The following is an 18,361-nucleotide window of genomic DNA, read 5'->3' on the forward strand; positions in this document are numbered from 1 at the left end:
CGGACTTCTGTAGGAGTGTTTACCTGAGCTCAGATTGCAGGTTCATCGACACGCACACATACACACACACACGTGTGTGTGTGTGTGTGTGTGTGTGTGTGTGTGTGTGTGCGCGCGTGTGTTGTGGAAGAAAAATATATGAATTTGTGCGGGAACTCAATTACGCCATCGTTTTGACCAACTTTTATCTCCACGAAGTTGAAGATGGCCATGTCGGTTGAAACGAAACAAAAAGTTCCAGTCCATCTTTGTGGATTCTTCTTCCACCCACACATATTTGCTATACAAGCTATTCACACACACACACACACACACACACACACACACACACACACACACACACATATATATATATATATATATATATATATATATATATATACTAGTTAACATCTTTCATTCCCTCGCCATTCCTGTAATCTTCCATGTCTCGTCTCTCCACCTTTTGTCTAGTCTCCTTCTGTAAGCCTGCTGTTTCTGAAATGAGAACATCATTCGCAAATTTAATGTAAATAAAACATCCTCCATTAATCTTCAAACCTTTCCCTTTCTAACTCAAATCCAAAATTTTATTCCAGGTAAGCTATAAATATCTTGGGATGAAATTGTATCGCCTTGCCACACCCTATTCTTATAAGATCTTATCTTGATGGAGTCAAATTACAACAGTATATGGAGGGTAGGACGGTCATTTGTTCTACGGAGTCTAAGGCCTTTTCGCAATCTACGAAAGCTAAAGAAAGAGGCTTATTGTGTTCTGTTGTTTTAGTTGATTCATTATCAGCAAATGGGAGTCAAATTACAACGGTATATGGAGGGTAGGGCTGTCGTTTGTTCTACGGAGTCTAAGGCCTTTTCGCAATCTACGAAAGCTAAAGAAAGAGGTTTACTGTATTCTGTTGTTTTCGTTGATTTATTGTCAGCAAATGATTTACTGCCTAGTATCCAATGGAAGAAATAAACCAACACATCTTCTTGAGTGTGCAGTTGGCAAGATTTCCGTGTGATCCAGAGAGTCGGAAGGATGTGGTTTAAGCGGCAAGATTGTTCGCGGTTTTTCAAAGAACGGACAAGATACCTGTGCAAAAGTTGCCGGAAAACGAACAGTGTAATCTGTTCTTTTCACATTTACACGCGACACACATGCACTACTTCCCACATCATCTATACTGCATGAACAACTAAAACCATGTATAAGTATTGCCAACTGTACAGGCACGTTGTGAAAGTGTCCAGTCTTAATGGTCCGCTACAGGACAGCCTGCCTATTCCCTGGGGAACGATACAACCTTTGGAAGTTATCACAGTAACATAATCAGGCTTGGTGAAGTTGGATGAAACATGTGTCATGCACCTCAGGATCGAACCCGAGGCTTCTGCGTTCGAGGGCAACCGACTTTACCACGTGGAATCTTGGCAAGTTAAATCTTCATGAAATTAATTAAGCCATCAGCCCATCTTAATCCACTTCTGAACAAAGGAATCTTTCGGCCTTCTTTGCGAGTTGCAGAACTTAGCCACGTCACTCCTACAAGCTTCTCTAGCTCATCATATTCAGTAACAATTGCTCCCTCCCTCAAATATATGCCTTCACATAGTGTATTGACTTTTTTTTTCAGTCAGACATTTTAGGACATTGTGACATACCTACGGATCAAGTCATTCAGATTTCTTTTATGTCTGGGCGCTATTCTCCACTAAAAAAAAAAAAAAAAAAAAAAAAAAAAAAAAAAAAATAATAATAATAATAATAATAATAATAATAATAATAATAATAATAATAATAAATAATAATAATAATAATCCGCTATTCCTCCATTCTTCCGTACTTTCCTTTTTTATTGTTTCTCTATTATTCCTCCATTCCTCATTTTTATAACTCCACTTCCTCGTCGGTGCAATATTGTTCCCAAGGACAGAAGCGCTGGTGATTTAGTCACAAATGACCAAAATCCAAAGCAACAAAAAGCAACAGCATAACCTGTCAAACGTGATCGAGGAGAAGGATCCAAGCAGATCAAGCTTCCAGTCCTCTCGTTGTTTTTATCTGTTTACAACTTTACTCCCGCCACGGGTAAGCGACTTTATTCATCAAGGGACTCATCCCTTTCCCTCACCACAGTGGCAACCTTAATAGATATTATTCTAGCTAACACTAAACTATTTTATTCACCCAGTGGGAGGTAGGGTAGGGGTGGGGGTCATGGCTGAAGAGGTCAACGCCAGAGGCACGATAAGTTCAATTTAGTTCATCCTACAACCATCTTGATTGACCGCGACCCCCACACGCTCTACACCCGCCCTCACCTCCCCCTCCCCCTGCCCCGCCCCCGCCCTCCTCCTGCAGGCCAAAGTTCAAACGGCAACTTAAAGGTGCGGAACCTGGCTCAGGCGACCTCCTTCTACTTCGCCTTCGTCGGGCAGGACAGGTGACGGGTGCATGCCGGTGGTGGGTAATGGCAGTGGTGAGTGGTAGGAGTGAGTGTAGTGGTAGAAGTGGGTATAGTGGTAGATTGTGGTGGTGGTAGGAGTGGGTATAGTGGTAGACTGTGGTGGTGGGTAATTGTAGTGGAAGGAGTGGGTATAGTAGTAGTTTGTGGTGGTGGTGGTGGTAGGAGTGGGTATGGTGGTAGACTGTGGTGTGGGTAATGGTCATAGTGGTGGTAGGAGTGGGTACAGTGGTAGATTGTGGTGGTGGTAGGAGTGGGTATAGTGGTAGACTGTGGTGGTGGGTAATGCTAGTGGTGGTGGTAGGAGTGGGTATGGTGGTAGACTGTGGTGGTGGGTAATGGTAGTGGTGGTGGTAGGAGTGGGTATAGTGGTAGATTGTGGTGGTGGTAGGATTGGCTATAGTGGGAGACTGGTGCTAGGTAGTGTTAGTGGTGGGGGTAGGAGTGGGTATAGTGGTAGATTGTGGTGGTGGTAGGAGTGGGTATAGTGGTAGATTGTGGTGGTGGTAGGAGTGGATATAGTGGTAGACTGTGGTGGTGGGTAATGGTAGTGGTGAGTGGTAGTGATCGTGTTTGTGGCTGTAATGGTTCTGGTGGCAGTGATGGTGGTGGTGGTAGGAGTGGGGGTAGTGGTAGATTGTGGTGGTAGTGGTGATAGTGGTGGTGGTAGAGGAGGAGGTGGTGGGAGGTGTTGTTGCGGTGATGGTGGTGAATTGGCTATAGCGGTGCTGGTAGCGATGATGATGAAAATTAGATAATCTCGGTGTCACACTATCCGGCGGCGCCGGATGCGTCCAAATCATGCCTCCAACTTCAATTAGCTTAATAAAATCACCTGACGACAGCTGCACATTTATATAACGACCCCCCCCCCGTCCCACTGGTTAAAAAACTCTCATAACCTTTAGAGTCTACTGACCCCCAAGGGAGACTTTGTTTGAGCCAATAAGCCGCTACGGCTGCGCCGGACAGTGTGACACCGGTCTAAGTGATGGTGGGGGTGCGTGATGGAGAGGAGGGGGAGGGCAGCTCCATTAGGCTGACCTCAGCGTGTTCATCATGTCATTCTCCAACAATGTGCTGACCTAGGTACGCACTGTGTGCGTGATTCATTATTGTCTTGGATCACGTACTGGACTCGTAATCGGCAATATCATCCTCCCGGAGGACTAAGATCTCATCTATTGCCCGATCTACATGTTTGTGTTTCTGTTTGTGTTTGTGTGTGTGTGTGTGTGAGTGTGAGTGTGAGTGTGTGTGTGTGTGTGTGTGTAGTGTGTGTGTGTATGTGATTCACCATGGTCTTGGATCACGTATTGGACTCGTGATCGACAGCTATTTCCCTACCGGAAGTGAGCTCATAGCTCATATATGACCGATCTATAGGTACTGCTTTGACCTTACACGCACACACACACACACACACACACACCCAACTCCCCGCCCACGAGAGTTAGAGTTACGACTCGCAGTGCAGCGATACTGAAATTAATTCAACCCTGGGCGGGATTTGAATCCGGACCGCCGTAGTGGTGGCCAGGAACTTTACCACCACTGCGCCATCGAGTGTGTGTGTGTGTGTGTGTGTGTGTGTGTGTGTGTGTGTGTGTGTGTGTGTGTGTGTGTGCGTTTCCGTCACTGATATACAAAAGCATTTCCCAAATAGATAACACAAAGGAAACCACAAATACCAATAAACAAAGGACAAAAAAAAAAAACACAAACGAAAACTAAGATAAAGGTTTGGAATCTGTTCGCATTCAGTACATCGCCTCCAATGCCTTTGTTTACATTAAGTATTCCCAGCAAGCAATTAAAAACCCCTTTTTCCAGCGAATAAGAAAAATCTACATGAAACTGTGTAGACAATGGGAGCTTCCTTCCCCCCCCTTCCCCCGACACTTGGCAACGTTATCCTTATCCCCCTGACATCTAAGTACGAACACCAACGTACCTAACCGCGATGAAAGAAAAAATTCCTTTGATTTGTTCACTGATAGGAAGTTCGCCGGTCGAGCGGATTTGGGTGTCGTTACAAGCAACGAATGTCGGAGGGATGGCGGTTCGAACCCTGCAAACGGCGAAGTTGAACCAAGGGTATAGTTCATTAAGTTCCACGCTATAAAGTCCTCTGTAAGGGGCATCGCTCTAGCCTCCCGATAGGGGTAGTTTCTAACGTTAAACATCATCAGCAGCAGCACCTCTATGTTGTATTGCAAGCAGCATAATACTTAAACGTTAGAAAATGTTTTGCATACTTTACGAAAACAAGTACTTGAAAACCCAAGGAAAGTAAAATTATCATGACTAATGTGAAAAATAAAACTGTAGTGGCTGACAAGTGTAAAAGCAATTTGAATCGATGACGGTCTTGCCTTTCGAGGGTTTATAATTATATATATATATATATATATATATATATATATATATATATATATATATATATAATATATATATATATATATCTCTGATACTTTGTGGATTATATTATAGAGTATAAATATTTTGTGTACATTATATGTGTGTGTGTGTGTGTGTGTGTGTGTGTGTGTGTGTGCATGTGTGTATGTTAATGATAGGTCGGTTGTAACATTGTAACGATTCCGATATTATTGCCAATTCCGATTCTAATTCCGATTCTTTTCGAAAATACAAATTTATTTTTTCTTGTTCAAGATTCACATTTTATAATAAAAAATCACATTATAAACAAAATTATTATAGACTGATTTACATATATATATATACATATATATATATATATATATACATATATATATAATGTATATATATACATATATATATATATGTATATATATATACATATATCCAGCTTACTCTTCTGAAAGAAATCCAAAAACATTCTATAATACATGAAGATTAATAAATGCCAATGCTTTAACTGTATGATACACAATAAAATAGAAATTATAATTCAATTTAAAATAAAATTAATATTGTAACACTAACTCTTCTAAAACTTTTAATCCTTTTCTCGAATAAAATTACATTACAATAGAAACTCAACTAAAACAAAATTAATTTTAGTTTAAGCAATTTTTAACCTGCATAATGCGAGGGCAAGTGCATAAGAAAATTATTCATTTTTAAAATCCAAGACTTAAATTCCAAAATAAAGTTTTTATCTTCTTTTCTCCCTCTTTTTTTTTGTAAATATATCTTACCACCAACACTGAAAACATTCCGTTTTTAACTTGAAAGGGCAGCGCATATAAATATTCTTTAGCAAAAATAGTCGCATTAGAAAAATTGTTTTCGTTAATTTCCACAGTTGTATTCCGATTTCGTCGTTATTTACCACTGTCATGTTTTGATATTTGCTATTTTATTTTCATCCTTCTCTCTCTCTCTCTCTTTCTCTACCCTTCTTGTGTTTTTTTGTCTTAGATTTATTAGTTGTTCCTATCTATGCTATTCGCTTTTTCTTCTTTATCTCAGAAAAAAATACAACTCAAAACTGAAGTTGAATTTTTATTAATCGTTATTATTATTATTATCATTATTATTATTATTATTATTATTATTATTATTATTATTCATTTATTTTCTATTTATTTTATCTTATTTATTTTTCTATTTTTTGCAATTAGCTGACGGGTCAAGACAAGTGATCAGAATTTTTTTTTCTATAATTCATTTAACCTATATTTTCATAAAACTGATCATGATGATGATGATATGGTTTAACGTCACAAACTCCCCCCTTTCGGTAGGCTAGGACGGTGCCCCTTACAGAGGACTTTGCTGCGTGGAATTTAAGGAACCATGATCTTGGTCCAACTTCGCCGGTAGCAGGGTTCGAACCGCCACCCCCTCGACCTTCGTCGCAAGTAACGATACCATAAACCGTTCGGCCAGCGAGATTCCTTCGGGAGACTTAAACTCAACAACTTCTTCATTGTTTTGATTGCCAAGTTTATCTTCAAGGAAACTAGATTTGAAACGTGGATTGAATTAAGTTGTTAGTATGAGGTTTTTGGTCTTCTAGTAACTGCAATATCTAGGTTTGATGAAAGCTTTATTGTTGATAATGTTGAACTCCATCTATCCAACAATATGAAACTTCGAATGTTAGTTTAAATTCTTTTAATTATTACCTGAAACTACAAATAGTTACGATTTTGTTATCAAATATTACTTAATGATCACTACATCAACGATTTTAAATCTTCTGAAACTGAATATAGTTTTATTATCAATTGTTAAAAAATAATTTTAAGAATCGTAAATTGATATCTCTCCCCGATTTTGATACAAACGCCAGTTGCTGGGAAAAACGCCCGATTATTCCGATTCTCGATACCGATTCCGATTCTCGATACAGATTCCGTTTCTCGATACCGATTCCAATTCTTGATACCGATTTCGATACAGAATCCGATTCCGATACAGAATCCGATTACTAGGCAAAAACGCCCGATTCTTCCGATTATCAATACCGATTCCGATTAATCGGCTCATCACTGACACGTGCCACTTGTGCGTCATCCAGGACAGACAAAAACATAACATAAGAATGAAGAAGACTGCAAGAGACCATAAGACCTACACTAGGCAGTTCCATGTCCATTACCACCTGTCATCGCCGGGTCGAGATGCCCTTAGGGCGACGACCCGGAACTCACCCGTATTTCCTCACATTTGAGGCGTCGGCTTCCATATTGGAATGTATAGTGAGACTGAATGTTCGCAGTCTGGGGCTCTGGGGCCTGAACTGGGACCCAGAAGGGGCCCAAAGATAGGAGAGGGGCCCTATGGTACAAAAAAAAAAAAAAAAAAAAAAAAAAAAAAAAAAAAAAAAAGTATACTGTATATATATATATATATATATTTATATATATATATATATATCTGTGTATGTATAATAAACAATGAAAAATAAAATTATAAAATAGATAATAAATAAGATAAATAAATAGTAAACATGCAAGTTAATAAATAAATACATAAACAAAAAATTATAATAGCAATACTAAATAGATAAATAAATAAAACAAAAGTGCCCTAGGCCAATTTTATTTATTATGTCCAAGTCCAAGAGATTCCATTCACTTGCTCGAAAACCACTCACATTTCACGTGCGCCCAATAAACCATCTTCCTTTCACTCTCTGACAACGGGAGAGCTTCCCTCAGCTGAATAAAATCGCCTGGCGGCAGCAACAAACATGTCACAGGGTTCACCTCGCAGTCAGTGGCCACATCACTGATTTTGTTTTGGTTAACGTCAGGCGATTTTTTGTTCAGCTTAGGATGAACCTCTGGGCTTTGCTCCGAGCACGTACGTATGATTCGTCCGTCCTCCTCCTCCTTATCCTCTTACTCTTCCTCCTTCTCCTTCTTTTTTCTTCTTCTTTCTCCTTCCTCCCCTCCCCCGGCTTTTCTTCTTCCTTCTCCACTTCCTCCTCTTTTTACTTCTACTTCTCCTCTTCATCTTCCTTCGTCTCCTCTTGATTTTCTTCTCTTTTTTTTCTTCTTTCTCCTTCCTCCCCAGACCCTTCGCTTTTTCCCTCCTCCACTTCCTCTTCTTCTTACCTCTTCTTCTCTTCCTCTTCCTTCGTCTCTTCTTCTTCCTTCGTCTCTTCCTCTTCAATTTCTTCCTCTTTTTTTCTTTTCTTCTTCCTCTTTCTATTTTCCCCTCTCTTCTTCCTTTTCTTATTTCTACCTATCCTCTTCCTCTTCCTTCGTCTCCTCCTCATCATTTTCTTCCTCCTTTTCTTCATCTTTCTTTGTCTCCTCTTATGCATTTTCTTCCTCTTTTTCCTTCTTTTTTCTTCCTCTTCCTTCGTCTCCTACTCTTCATTTTCTTCCTCTTTTCACTTCACCCCTTCTCTTCCTCTTCTTTTTTCTACTTCGTCCATTCCTCTTCCTCCGTCTCCTCCTCTTCTTTTTCTTCCTCATTTTTCTTCTTTCTCCTTTCCCTTCTTTTCTTCCTCCTTCTCTTTTTTCTACTTCTCTTCCTCCTCCTCCTTTTCTTCCCTCTATTTATCCTCCTCTTCTTCCTCCTTCTTGTGTTCTTCCTTTTTCTCCTTTCCCTCTTTTCTTTCTTCTACTTCTTTTCCTCCTCCTCCTCCTCCTTTTCTTCCTTCTACATCTGCCCTTCCTCTTTCTCCTTATTTTTTTCTTCCTGGTGTTTATTCTCTATTTCTTATTCTCTACTTCTTCTCTTCTTCTTCTTCCTCCTCCTTCATTTTTTTCTTTTTTACTTAACCTCCTCCCCTCCTCTTTTTCCTGTTCTTCCTCCTCCTGTTTCCACGTCCTCTTCCCCCTCCTCCTCCCTTTCCCTTTTCCCCTTTCTCATTTTCTTCCTTTTCCTCCCTTTCCTCCTCCTCCTCCTCCCCATTCACTTAAAGTCTGCCTCTACTGTCCTTCCTACAGGAGCATCGGTCATAGGCCCATCCCCTTTAGTATTCTAAAAGATAGAAGGAGAAAGAGAGGAGGGAGAGAGAGAGAGAGAGAGAGAGAGAGAGAGAGAGAGAGAGAGAGAGAGAGAGAGGGGGGGGGAGTGTGTGGGAGGTAATGAGAAGCTCTTCGTATAGAAACGTGGGCGCATTGTATCCCACGCCCTTCACCCCTAAGGTGGAAGTGGGGGGTGGGGGTCCCACGGAGATGAATGGAATCGACTGATAGTTTTTGATATTATTGATAAATTCATAAATACCGTTGGGTTGACCACAATACGGTTTAACTCTCTCTCGCCCCCCCCCCACCTCTCTCTCTCTCTCTCTCTCTCACGCCAAGAATGTCGGTCGCCCGCATGTAATGGCGATGCCCGGGTGTGTGTGTGGGTGTGGGTGTGTGGCTGGCAGGTGTCACGTTCATGTCGTATTCCCAACCCCCTCTTCCCCTCCTCCTCCCCTCCCTCTCCCTCCTCCTCTTCCCCCTATCCCTCCTCCTCCCCTCCCCCCTCCCCTTCTCCTCCTCCTTCGCTTCCCCTCCTCCTACTCATTCGCTCCCTCTCCTCCTCCTCTTCCCCTTTCCTTCCCCTCCTCCTCCTCTTCCCCTCCTCCTCCCCTTCCCCTTCTCCTCCTCTTCCCCCTCCCCTCCTCCTCCCTTTCCCCCCCTCCTCTTTCTCCTCCTCCTTTTCCCCCTCCCCTCTTCCTTCCTTTCCCTCCCCCTCTTCCTTCTCTTCCCCTTCCCCCTCCTCCTCTCCTTCCCCCTCCCCTCCTCCTTTCCTTTCCCCCTCCCCTCCTTCCCTTCTTTTTCCTCCTCCCCCTCCCTCCCTTCCCCTCCTCCTCCTCCGTGACTGAAACGAGATCGTCTCGGTCGCGCCGAGGCTGCGTCTGTTTGTTTCGAACCTTCGGCCTCGAGCGATCTGAATCCTCCCCTTGACGCCAAATGAGTCTTTTCAGCAGAGGTTTCTTCAAATGGATTAAAATCGTCTGTAGCCGGAATGGGATTATTTATCAAAGAACTTACGGTGGTATTTAAAAAAAAAAAAAAAAAAAAAAAACTTTCCTTATATAGATATTTCCTTATATATAAATATTGTATAAATCCTTGGGAGGAAAATAATTTTTTAAAGAATATCACCGTTAATTTCAACTAGGGAGGGGGGTCTGTTTATCTCGCCCTGGGGTTAGTAATATTACATGGTATGGGAGGTCAGTTTATCACGCCCTGAGGGTAACAATATTACATGGTATGGGGAGTCAGTTTATCACGCCCTGAGGGTAGCAATATTACATGGTATGGAGGGTCAATTTATCACGCCCTGAGGGTAGCAATATTACATGGTATGGGGGGTCAGTTTATCACGCCCTGAGAGCAGCAATATTACACGATGGGGGGTAAATATATCACAACTGAAACATTATATCTAGTTAGCCCCGCATTTCATGTACCCGAATGGAATGTATTTAATTTTATTTACTCATATTATTATTATTTATTATTTTGTTTATTTATCTATTTATCTTCTTATTTTCTATTTGTTTGGTCTTATTTGTCTATCTGCTTGTTTGTCTAATTATTTGTTTGTTCTATTTGTTGATTTATTTATTTGTATATTCACATTATTTTCTATTTCATCAAATGATTTTTACTTTATTTTATTTATTTACTTATTCATTTACATATATATGTTTTTATTTCTTATTTCATTGATTTATTTTGTGCTCATTAATATATACATACACACAAACGCACACATACAAATACATATATATATATATAAATATATAAACACACGCATACATAATATATATATATATATATATATATATATATATGTGTGTGTGTGTGTGTGTGTGTGTGTGTGTGTATGTGTGTGTGTGTGTGTGTGTGTGTGTAATTGTCAAGCCAATCGGAACGTCGCCTATGTGGACAGCGAGTATGTATAGAGCGCCCGTGACAGTTCATACGCGATCATGTACGAGAGGAACAGGCTGACCTGGATGCAACCAGGTCAGTCAACAAAGTGACCCGCCGTCCAGAAAGGGTGGAGACTCGAACGAAATAATCGCTGTACCCATCGAACTTTTTGAGAGCGACTGTACGCTTTGTTAGTCGAATAGCTGTGTGTAGGAGGAGGAGGAGGAAGAGGAAGAGGAAGAGGAAGAAGAAGAGGAGGAGGAGGAAGAGGAGGAGGCAGAGGAGGAAGTGGAAGATCACACGGAGACACAACATGGAATCAAAGTCGAACCACGAAAAGGACGCTTCACTTTAGGATGAAACCTCGACATGACGTCATGGGGAAGCATTCAAGGCTCCATTTGTCTTATTTTATTTATTCTATTTTATTTATTTTTTCCGCGGGATAACGATGAGTAATTTGAGGACTTATTATAATTTCACACGAATAATATTAAAATCAATATAGAATTATGTATATACTAATTATATTCTACATTACCTATATTTAGTATGTTATCGATATGCTTTGCCAAATATGGCTGAAAAAAACGGAACAAATATTTTCATTATTTCTTTACACAAGATTAGTTCAATATCTCATCACTTGAGACTAAAACTCACGAAGATTAACTTAACCTAACCCAACCCAATTTAACCACCAAACCCAATAATACCTAACCCGACTTAACCACCAACCCAATAATACCTAAACCGATTTAACCACCAACCGAATAATACCTAACTCGATTTGTTACCATCAACCCAATAATACCTAACCCGATTTAACCACCAACCCAATAATACCTAACCCGATTTAACCACCAACCCAATAATACCTAACCCGATTTAACCACCAACCCAATAATACCTAACCCGATTTAACCACCAACCCAATAATACCTAACCCGATTTAACCACCAACCCAATAATACCTAACCCGATTTAACCACCAACCCAATAATACCTAAACCGATTTAACCATCAATCCAATAATACCTAACCCGACTTGACCACCAACCCAATAATACCTAACCCGACTTAACCACCAACCCAATAATACCTAACCAGCTTTAACCACCGACCCAATAATACCTAACCCGATTTAACCACCAATCCAATAATAGTACCCAGTAAACTTCGTTGAGCGGGGTACCCGCACCAGGACTGGGATCGTCACTGACGTTCGATTCCCGCAGGAAAACTATGTCGAGCCCATCAGGACGACTTCCCCAATGACATGTGGGAGGATACGTGACTCCCCTGGGAGTAGCCAAGGAGTCACGTACTACCAGAAAAGGGAGTCTGGGAGTTTGGTGCGTTTGTGGGTGGTTCGAACGCTGACTAAAAACGTTTGGGTAATCGAGAAAAGCCCCCCCCCCAAAAAAAAAAAAAAAAAACGTTTGATATCAACTGAGAGACTACGGAAAAGAGGGAATAGGAGAATTATATATGTAAATGACGTGTGAATGTTGTTTATACAATGTTACGTATATTTGTACGATATGGCAATCTAGATGTTTGTGTTGATGTACAGAGGCTATTTATAGATATCCTGTGTATAAAGTATGTGCTTATGTCGTATGTTTATGCGTGTGTAGGTATCCATGGCCTAAGGTACAACAAACCTACTAGGCGGTAACTAAATGCCTCATGAGGGAATATGCTAGCAAGTGAAATTATGCTAAACTTGCAAAAATAATGTTCTCTTTTGTACTTTCTCTCAATACGTTCGGATACTGACGTAGGCTCCTCGCCTTATATGGGCCTGAGTGTGACCTGACCATGTATTCTTACGTGTAAATCTGGTTTGTTATTATGACAGCGAGACACATCTCCATTTGTTGGGATCGTGTCGTCGTTCTGAAGATGTAATTCTCAGGTTGGGGCAATTTCACAATTAACATTGCGTGTGTGATTCACCACTGTCTTGGATCACGTGTTGGACTCGTGATCGACAGCTATTACCCTCCCGGAAGAGAGGTCATATATGACCGATCTATGGGTAATGCTGTGACCTCACATGCACACACACACACACACACACCCAACTCCCCGCCCACGAGAGTCGGAGTAACAACCCGCAGCGCAGCGATATTGAAATTATTTCAGCCCTGGGCAGGATTCGAACCCGCACCTCCGTAGTGGCAGCCGGGAACTCTACCAACTGCGCCACGAGTGTGTGTGTGTGTGTGTGTGTGTGTGTGTGTGTGTGTGTGTGTGTGCGCGCGCGTGCGCATGGCATTCTTTAGAATCATAATCACTCTCAACAGAAAAAAGTAATTGTAATTACTGTTTTCGTGACATTGATGTTCCATAAAGTAATTCTAGAGAGTGCAGATTAATAGTCATATCTATCACAAATAAGTTTGTAAACAATATAGAAATGTGGAAAGTAATTAGTTTGTTACTCAATCCGTTTTGGAAAAACTGAAGTAATATTAAAAAATTCCTAAAGTAATTGGGAACGGTTTCTGCCTAAAAAGCGAATACCCAAAAAGGTTAACCAATCCTAATTCAACCTAACTTAATCCAGTTACTTTTGTGTAGTATACGTTTAGGAGGAAAATGTGTGTAGACACTTTGGGAGCAGATAGTTTGGGAAATCCCAATTGAGAACCATTGTAATTTGTTGCATAATCGACCGAGCGGATTGTGTATGTTTTGTTAACTTGAAGTTCTTCTTCCTCAGGAGCTTAAGAACTTTTGTTAACTTCTTCTTTTTCTTCTTCTTCAGGAGCTCAAGAATCAAGTGAACGAGGAACGGCGCGAGAGTTGTTGCAGTGTCCTCCTGGACGGGAACGCTGTTGTGGCTGAGATCGAGTCTTTGGCAATTCAGGAACAGTCCCGACAAGCAACGCTCGTCACCGATCTCTAACACAGTTCTCCTGACGAAGGGCGGAAGCGGGCTGCCATTTTTTTTTTTTTTTTTTTTTTAACAGACCCACTCCCTCCTTTCTTAGGAAACCTGTGACGACATAATCACCTTCTTCAAGAGGAAGTTGTCAATTTTTCCTTCCCATCTTCTTCAGGAGTAACGAAGGGACATCTTACTCCTCCTCCTCCCCACCCCCCGACACTTTTTTTTTCTTTCTTTCTTTCTTTTCTTTCCTGGTGTCACAATTGCAGGGTCCTTGATATTACCGCCACGTATGTGAGCTACTTGGTTACGGAAGTACTTACCGTCTCAGAAAATGTAAATCCAGGATAAAAAAAAAACGAGAGGCCATTTTCCATTTCTCATATTTCTCAGAATACTTTTTTGGGAAAACACTAGATACATTTCAAGTTACTAGTCTTCACTGAAATTTACCTTTTTATTTTCTCTATGAGAAGAGTTGAACAGCCTCAGATGTATTGAGCAATTCCGTAAGCAAAATGAACAATGTAAAGTGAGTCAGATATTGTACCGATAACATTACACGGCTCCCAGCAAGTGAAGCACAAACAGCACATTCCAGCTCCCAGTTCACCACCCCACCCACCCACACTCCACCTCATGGCACCTCCACCCAACAACGCCACCTCTCCCTCCCACCCCCATCCACCTCCGGAACCGACGTCGATAAACCACCTAAATAAGCATTTGATGGTGCCATTGTTCTCTACACTACCCACAAGATGTTCTGGAGTTTAGAGGAGGTGGGAGAGGAGGAGGAGGAGGAGGGACACAGATCCTGAACTGGATCTCCTTTGATCGAGACCCCGTCATTGGTACAGCGTTATCATAAACCCATCTGATGTCTGCTAAACCACCTGGACCAGCTGTTTCACCACTGGGTTTTGCGAACCACTGGGGTCTTCAGGAGACTGAAGAACAGCAACGCATACGAACGGGGGAACTTCTGATCTGTGCAGCGAGCGCGTGATGGGCTCAGGAAGTGGAGCGGCTTTCCGGGGCGATGTCACACTGTGGCGACAAATCCGGCTGCGTCGCTTCCGGACTGTGTGTGATCAGGTGATGAGGCATTGTCCAGATAACGTTCGTGGTCGTGATAACAAGACCCATCCAGTCGTTAACGACAAGTTCTGAGAACGACCCGTTCACTTCGGGAAGAAAATCTAACGATATGACGTCATGAAGGAGCGAGGCAGTCGACTGAATCCATTCCTGGTAACCTAGCTGCGTGACATGTTCTCAACCTCTTCCGAAGTGAACAGACCTTTTCTTATGAAGACTCCGTTTGAAGTTAAACAACGCAGGTAAAATATATATAGACAGGCGGTTAGGACTGACCATAAACATAAAAAAATAGCAGGGAAGATATTCCTGATTTAATTAATCTGAAATTCCTTCCTCTGACCATCTATCCCTTAAGCGGACCCCCTGAAAAAAACGAAAGGAGCCTGATAGACTGCCTGCAAGCCTGAGCGGAAACTAAGACGCAGGCGACACAGGCCACACAGCACAGCAGAGGCAGACTTCCTGTTGCTGAACTGAAGTACATTTTGAGTTTCTCTCTACTTTGAAATTCTTCTAGATGTACTACCTTACCATTTCAAGTGAAAGAGAAGTTCAACCTGTACTTCAGTTCATCAACAGGGTGTCTGTGTCACCTGTGTCGGCTGTGTCGCCTGCGTCTCAACATAACAACAAAGAGGGAAGACCACAAAGAGTCCCACATCCTCAAAGCGTCATACAACCTACTTCCCCTCCATAACCTCAAAGCACTTTCCAAGAGGACACGAAAACACAGCCCCATCGTCCAAAGTGTCCTGCAAGACAATCCGAGGACAATGACAGTCCCACACCTCTAAATTGTCCTGCTGGATAACGGGAAGACACAAAGTCCAATCACCCAGAGTAGCTTCTTGCAAATAAGAACGGGGACACATGCAACAACGAGATCTATGGACGAAAGCGTTTTGCAAGACAATTCGAGGACAAAGACAGCCCTCCCCGACCCCAGGACCTGACCGAAATGTCTCGGGAGATAAGGGCCCCTTATCCCCCCCCCCACCTCCAGCCACTCCCCCCCCCCCCAAAGTTGCTCCACATATCCCAAATTAACCTTCACCCGGTCGAACAAGGTCAAGGCGCCTCAGCATCGCACAAAAACCACGACGACGTTTTGTCAATTTTCCACTCCTGACCCCAACGGGAACCTGTGTAGAGCAGTGGCTAGCATCCCTGCATTCAGCTCGGGAGCCCCGAGTTTGGTACCCGGAAAGTGTTCAAGTCAAACTGTCAAGGATTTCTGACCCCTCTCTGTAACGGCAGACATCAAAGGTAGACCAGTGTTGTATTTCAGTATTATCACTTGGTCAGTATTACCACAGTGATGATACTGGTCTCAAATCCCATTGTCAAAACACATAAATTCCAAGAGGCCCAAAAAAAAATACAAAAAAAAAAAAAAACACCAATACTTCACAACCTACAACCAGCCTTACCAAGTCGGATCATGCTACAATGGCGAGGTCCAATAGTGGCACCGCCGCCCCCAAGCTACAGACAGGTCCTGCAGTGGGACATCGAGGATGACCTGGGGAGTCTGTGGCTGTCCTCGGAATGTTTGTTGAGCTTTAGTGTTAGAAGCTAAAGCCCCGATGGCAGCTTATCCCCCTTCGAGTGTCCTTCCACTGCATTTTTTTTTCTTTCTTTCTTTATCGCGACTTTTGTCTTTTCTATGACAGAAGGACATTCTGTGTACATATCTACCCTCAAGACATTTACTATGTCTACCTTTCATTACCTGCATACTTCTATGCAATGTATATATATATACAAACATCTGCACACGTTTACACGTATTTGCAAGGTCACGTGTTTAGTGACCTTGCATACAGTACATACACATGTGCACACACAGATGCATACATATATGAATACATACACATGCCCTGTGTGCAACCGTTCTTTCTTATGTGTTTAATTGACCGAACTTGTGTGTGTGTGTGTGTGTGTGTGTGTGTGTGTGTGTGTGTGTGTGTGTGTGTGTGTGTGTGTGTGTGTGTGTGTGTGTGTGTGTGTGTGTGTTTCCATGAACCCCATGTTACAAAATATCCTTTACATATTTTATTCTGGCTAACGTGTGTGTGTGTGTGTGTGTGTGTGTGTGTGTGTGTGTATGTGTGTGTGTGTGGTGTGTGGAGAGAGAGAGAGAGAGAGAGAGAGAGAGAGAGAGAGAGAGAGAGAGAGAGAGAGAGAGAGCGTGTATGCATACATGCAAATTCTTAAACCTATTGTAAATATTCATGTAACTGAAACACCACGTGGACATAAAAGATTCACCTGTTTTGCATCATCCGAAGACAAAAAAAACTATTTTTCTCATTCTGAGAGCAGTTGTAAGGTTGCATGCTTAAAACAGTTCCCATTGTTCCTTCACTTAGTATTTTTGTAAATATTATCTTAGTGAAAACCAATATATTGTCTCTCTTATAAAAAAAGACTGTGATTTTGCTGTACATTTGAAATGCTTCATCTGTGAGATATTATCTTACGTTAAATAAATGAGATAATCTCAGTTTCTATGAAGAAAACGGGTCGTTGGTTTCTCTAACCTTGTTGTTTTTTAATTACATTGACGCTACTAGCTTGGGGGGTAATTTTTTATTTTTTTATTTCTCAGTATATACTTAACCGTGTTTGTGTGTTTCCTTTTACTAATCAAATTCCAATCACTGCCAAGCAAGTATAAAATCAAAACTCACCATCCAACATCCATGAGGTGGGAAGTGAGAAACCCCTGGTAGAGCAAGTCCTCTCAGTTGCGGCAAACTGCTGCGGTTTTTTTTTTTTTCCCGATGTTTGGGTCGCCTCTGAGTGGTTTCAGCAAACTCGCCAAGGTGTTTAATGTTGTTCTTGTCAACCTCATTTAAGTTTGATAATATGTTTCGTGGTTTAGTTTGTCAGCTTTTAGATTTATGTTAAACTAAAATGAGACATTTACCAATACTATACTTACAAATAATAATAATAATAATAATAATAATAATAATAATAATAATAATAATAATTATAATAATGATAATAATAATAATAATAATAATAACCAGGTGTCCCTCTTCCTTGTATTCTTGCTGCCGTCGGGCGATTTTATTCATCTCCTTGGGACCAACTCTTTAGTAAAGGACTTAAAAAGAAGTGTTAGGAGAGGGGACCCGTCATATTCTTTTTATTTTACTTTTACAGAATTGGTAATGAAAATAAAGATGAATAATTCAAATTATTCATAATATTTTTGTGGTATGATGATATGACTTAATGTCACAAACTCCCTCCTATCGGGAGGCTAGGATGGTGCTCCTTACAGAGGAATTTGTAGCGTGGAATTTAATAGGCCATACTTTTGGTTGAACTTCGCCGGTGACAGGGTTCGAACCGCCATACCCTCGACCTTCGCTCTAAGTAATGACGCCCTAGCATGCTCGGCCAGCGAGCTTCCAAGTATTTTTGAAGAAATAGATAAATAAATGATAAAAATAATAATAAATGAATAAATAGTGTAAGTATTTGGGCTCAATATTGACCTAATATAACCTACCTAAAACTACCCTAACCTAACCTTATGTAAGCCCCATTCTGCCAATAAA

At 41.4% G+C, this 18,361-nt stretch overlaps 1 protein-coding gene across 1 annotated transcript in view; it reads left to right on the forward strand.

Annotated features, from left to right (window-relative positions):
• LOC143039502 (uncharacterized) overlaps positions 1 to 16,983 on the forward strand; it is a 25,286-nt gene extending 8,303 nt beyond the window's left edge. The window contains exon 2 of the mRNA XM_076209629.1: positions 13,560 to 16,983. Coding sequence (XP_076065744.1) covers positions 13,560 to 13,700 — 141 coding nt within the window. The 3' untranslated portion in view covers positions 13,701 to 16,983. The remainder of the gene's footprint in view (positions 1 to 13,559) is intronic.
• The last annotated feature ends 1,378 nt before the right edge of the window (positions 16,984 to 18,361 follow it).

Source organism: Oratosquilla oratoria, chromosome 26 (assembly GCF_046742065.1).
Source record: "Oratosquilla oratoria isolate Oo_2021 chromosome 26, ASM4674206v1, whole genome shotgun sequence".
NCBI classification, from domain to species: Eukaryota; Metazoa; Arthropoda; class Malacostraca; order Stomatopoda; family Squillidae; genus Oratosquilla; species Oratosquilla oratoria.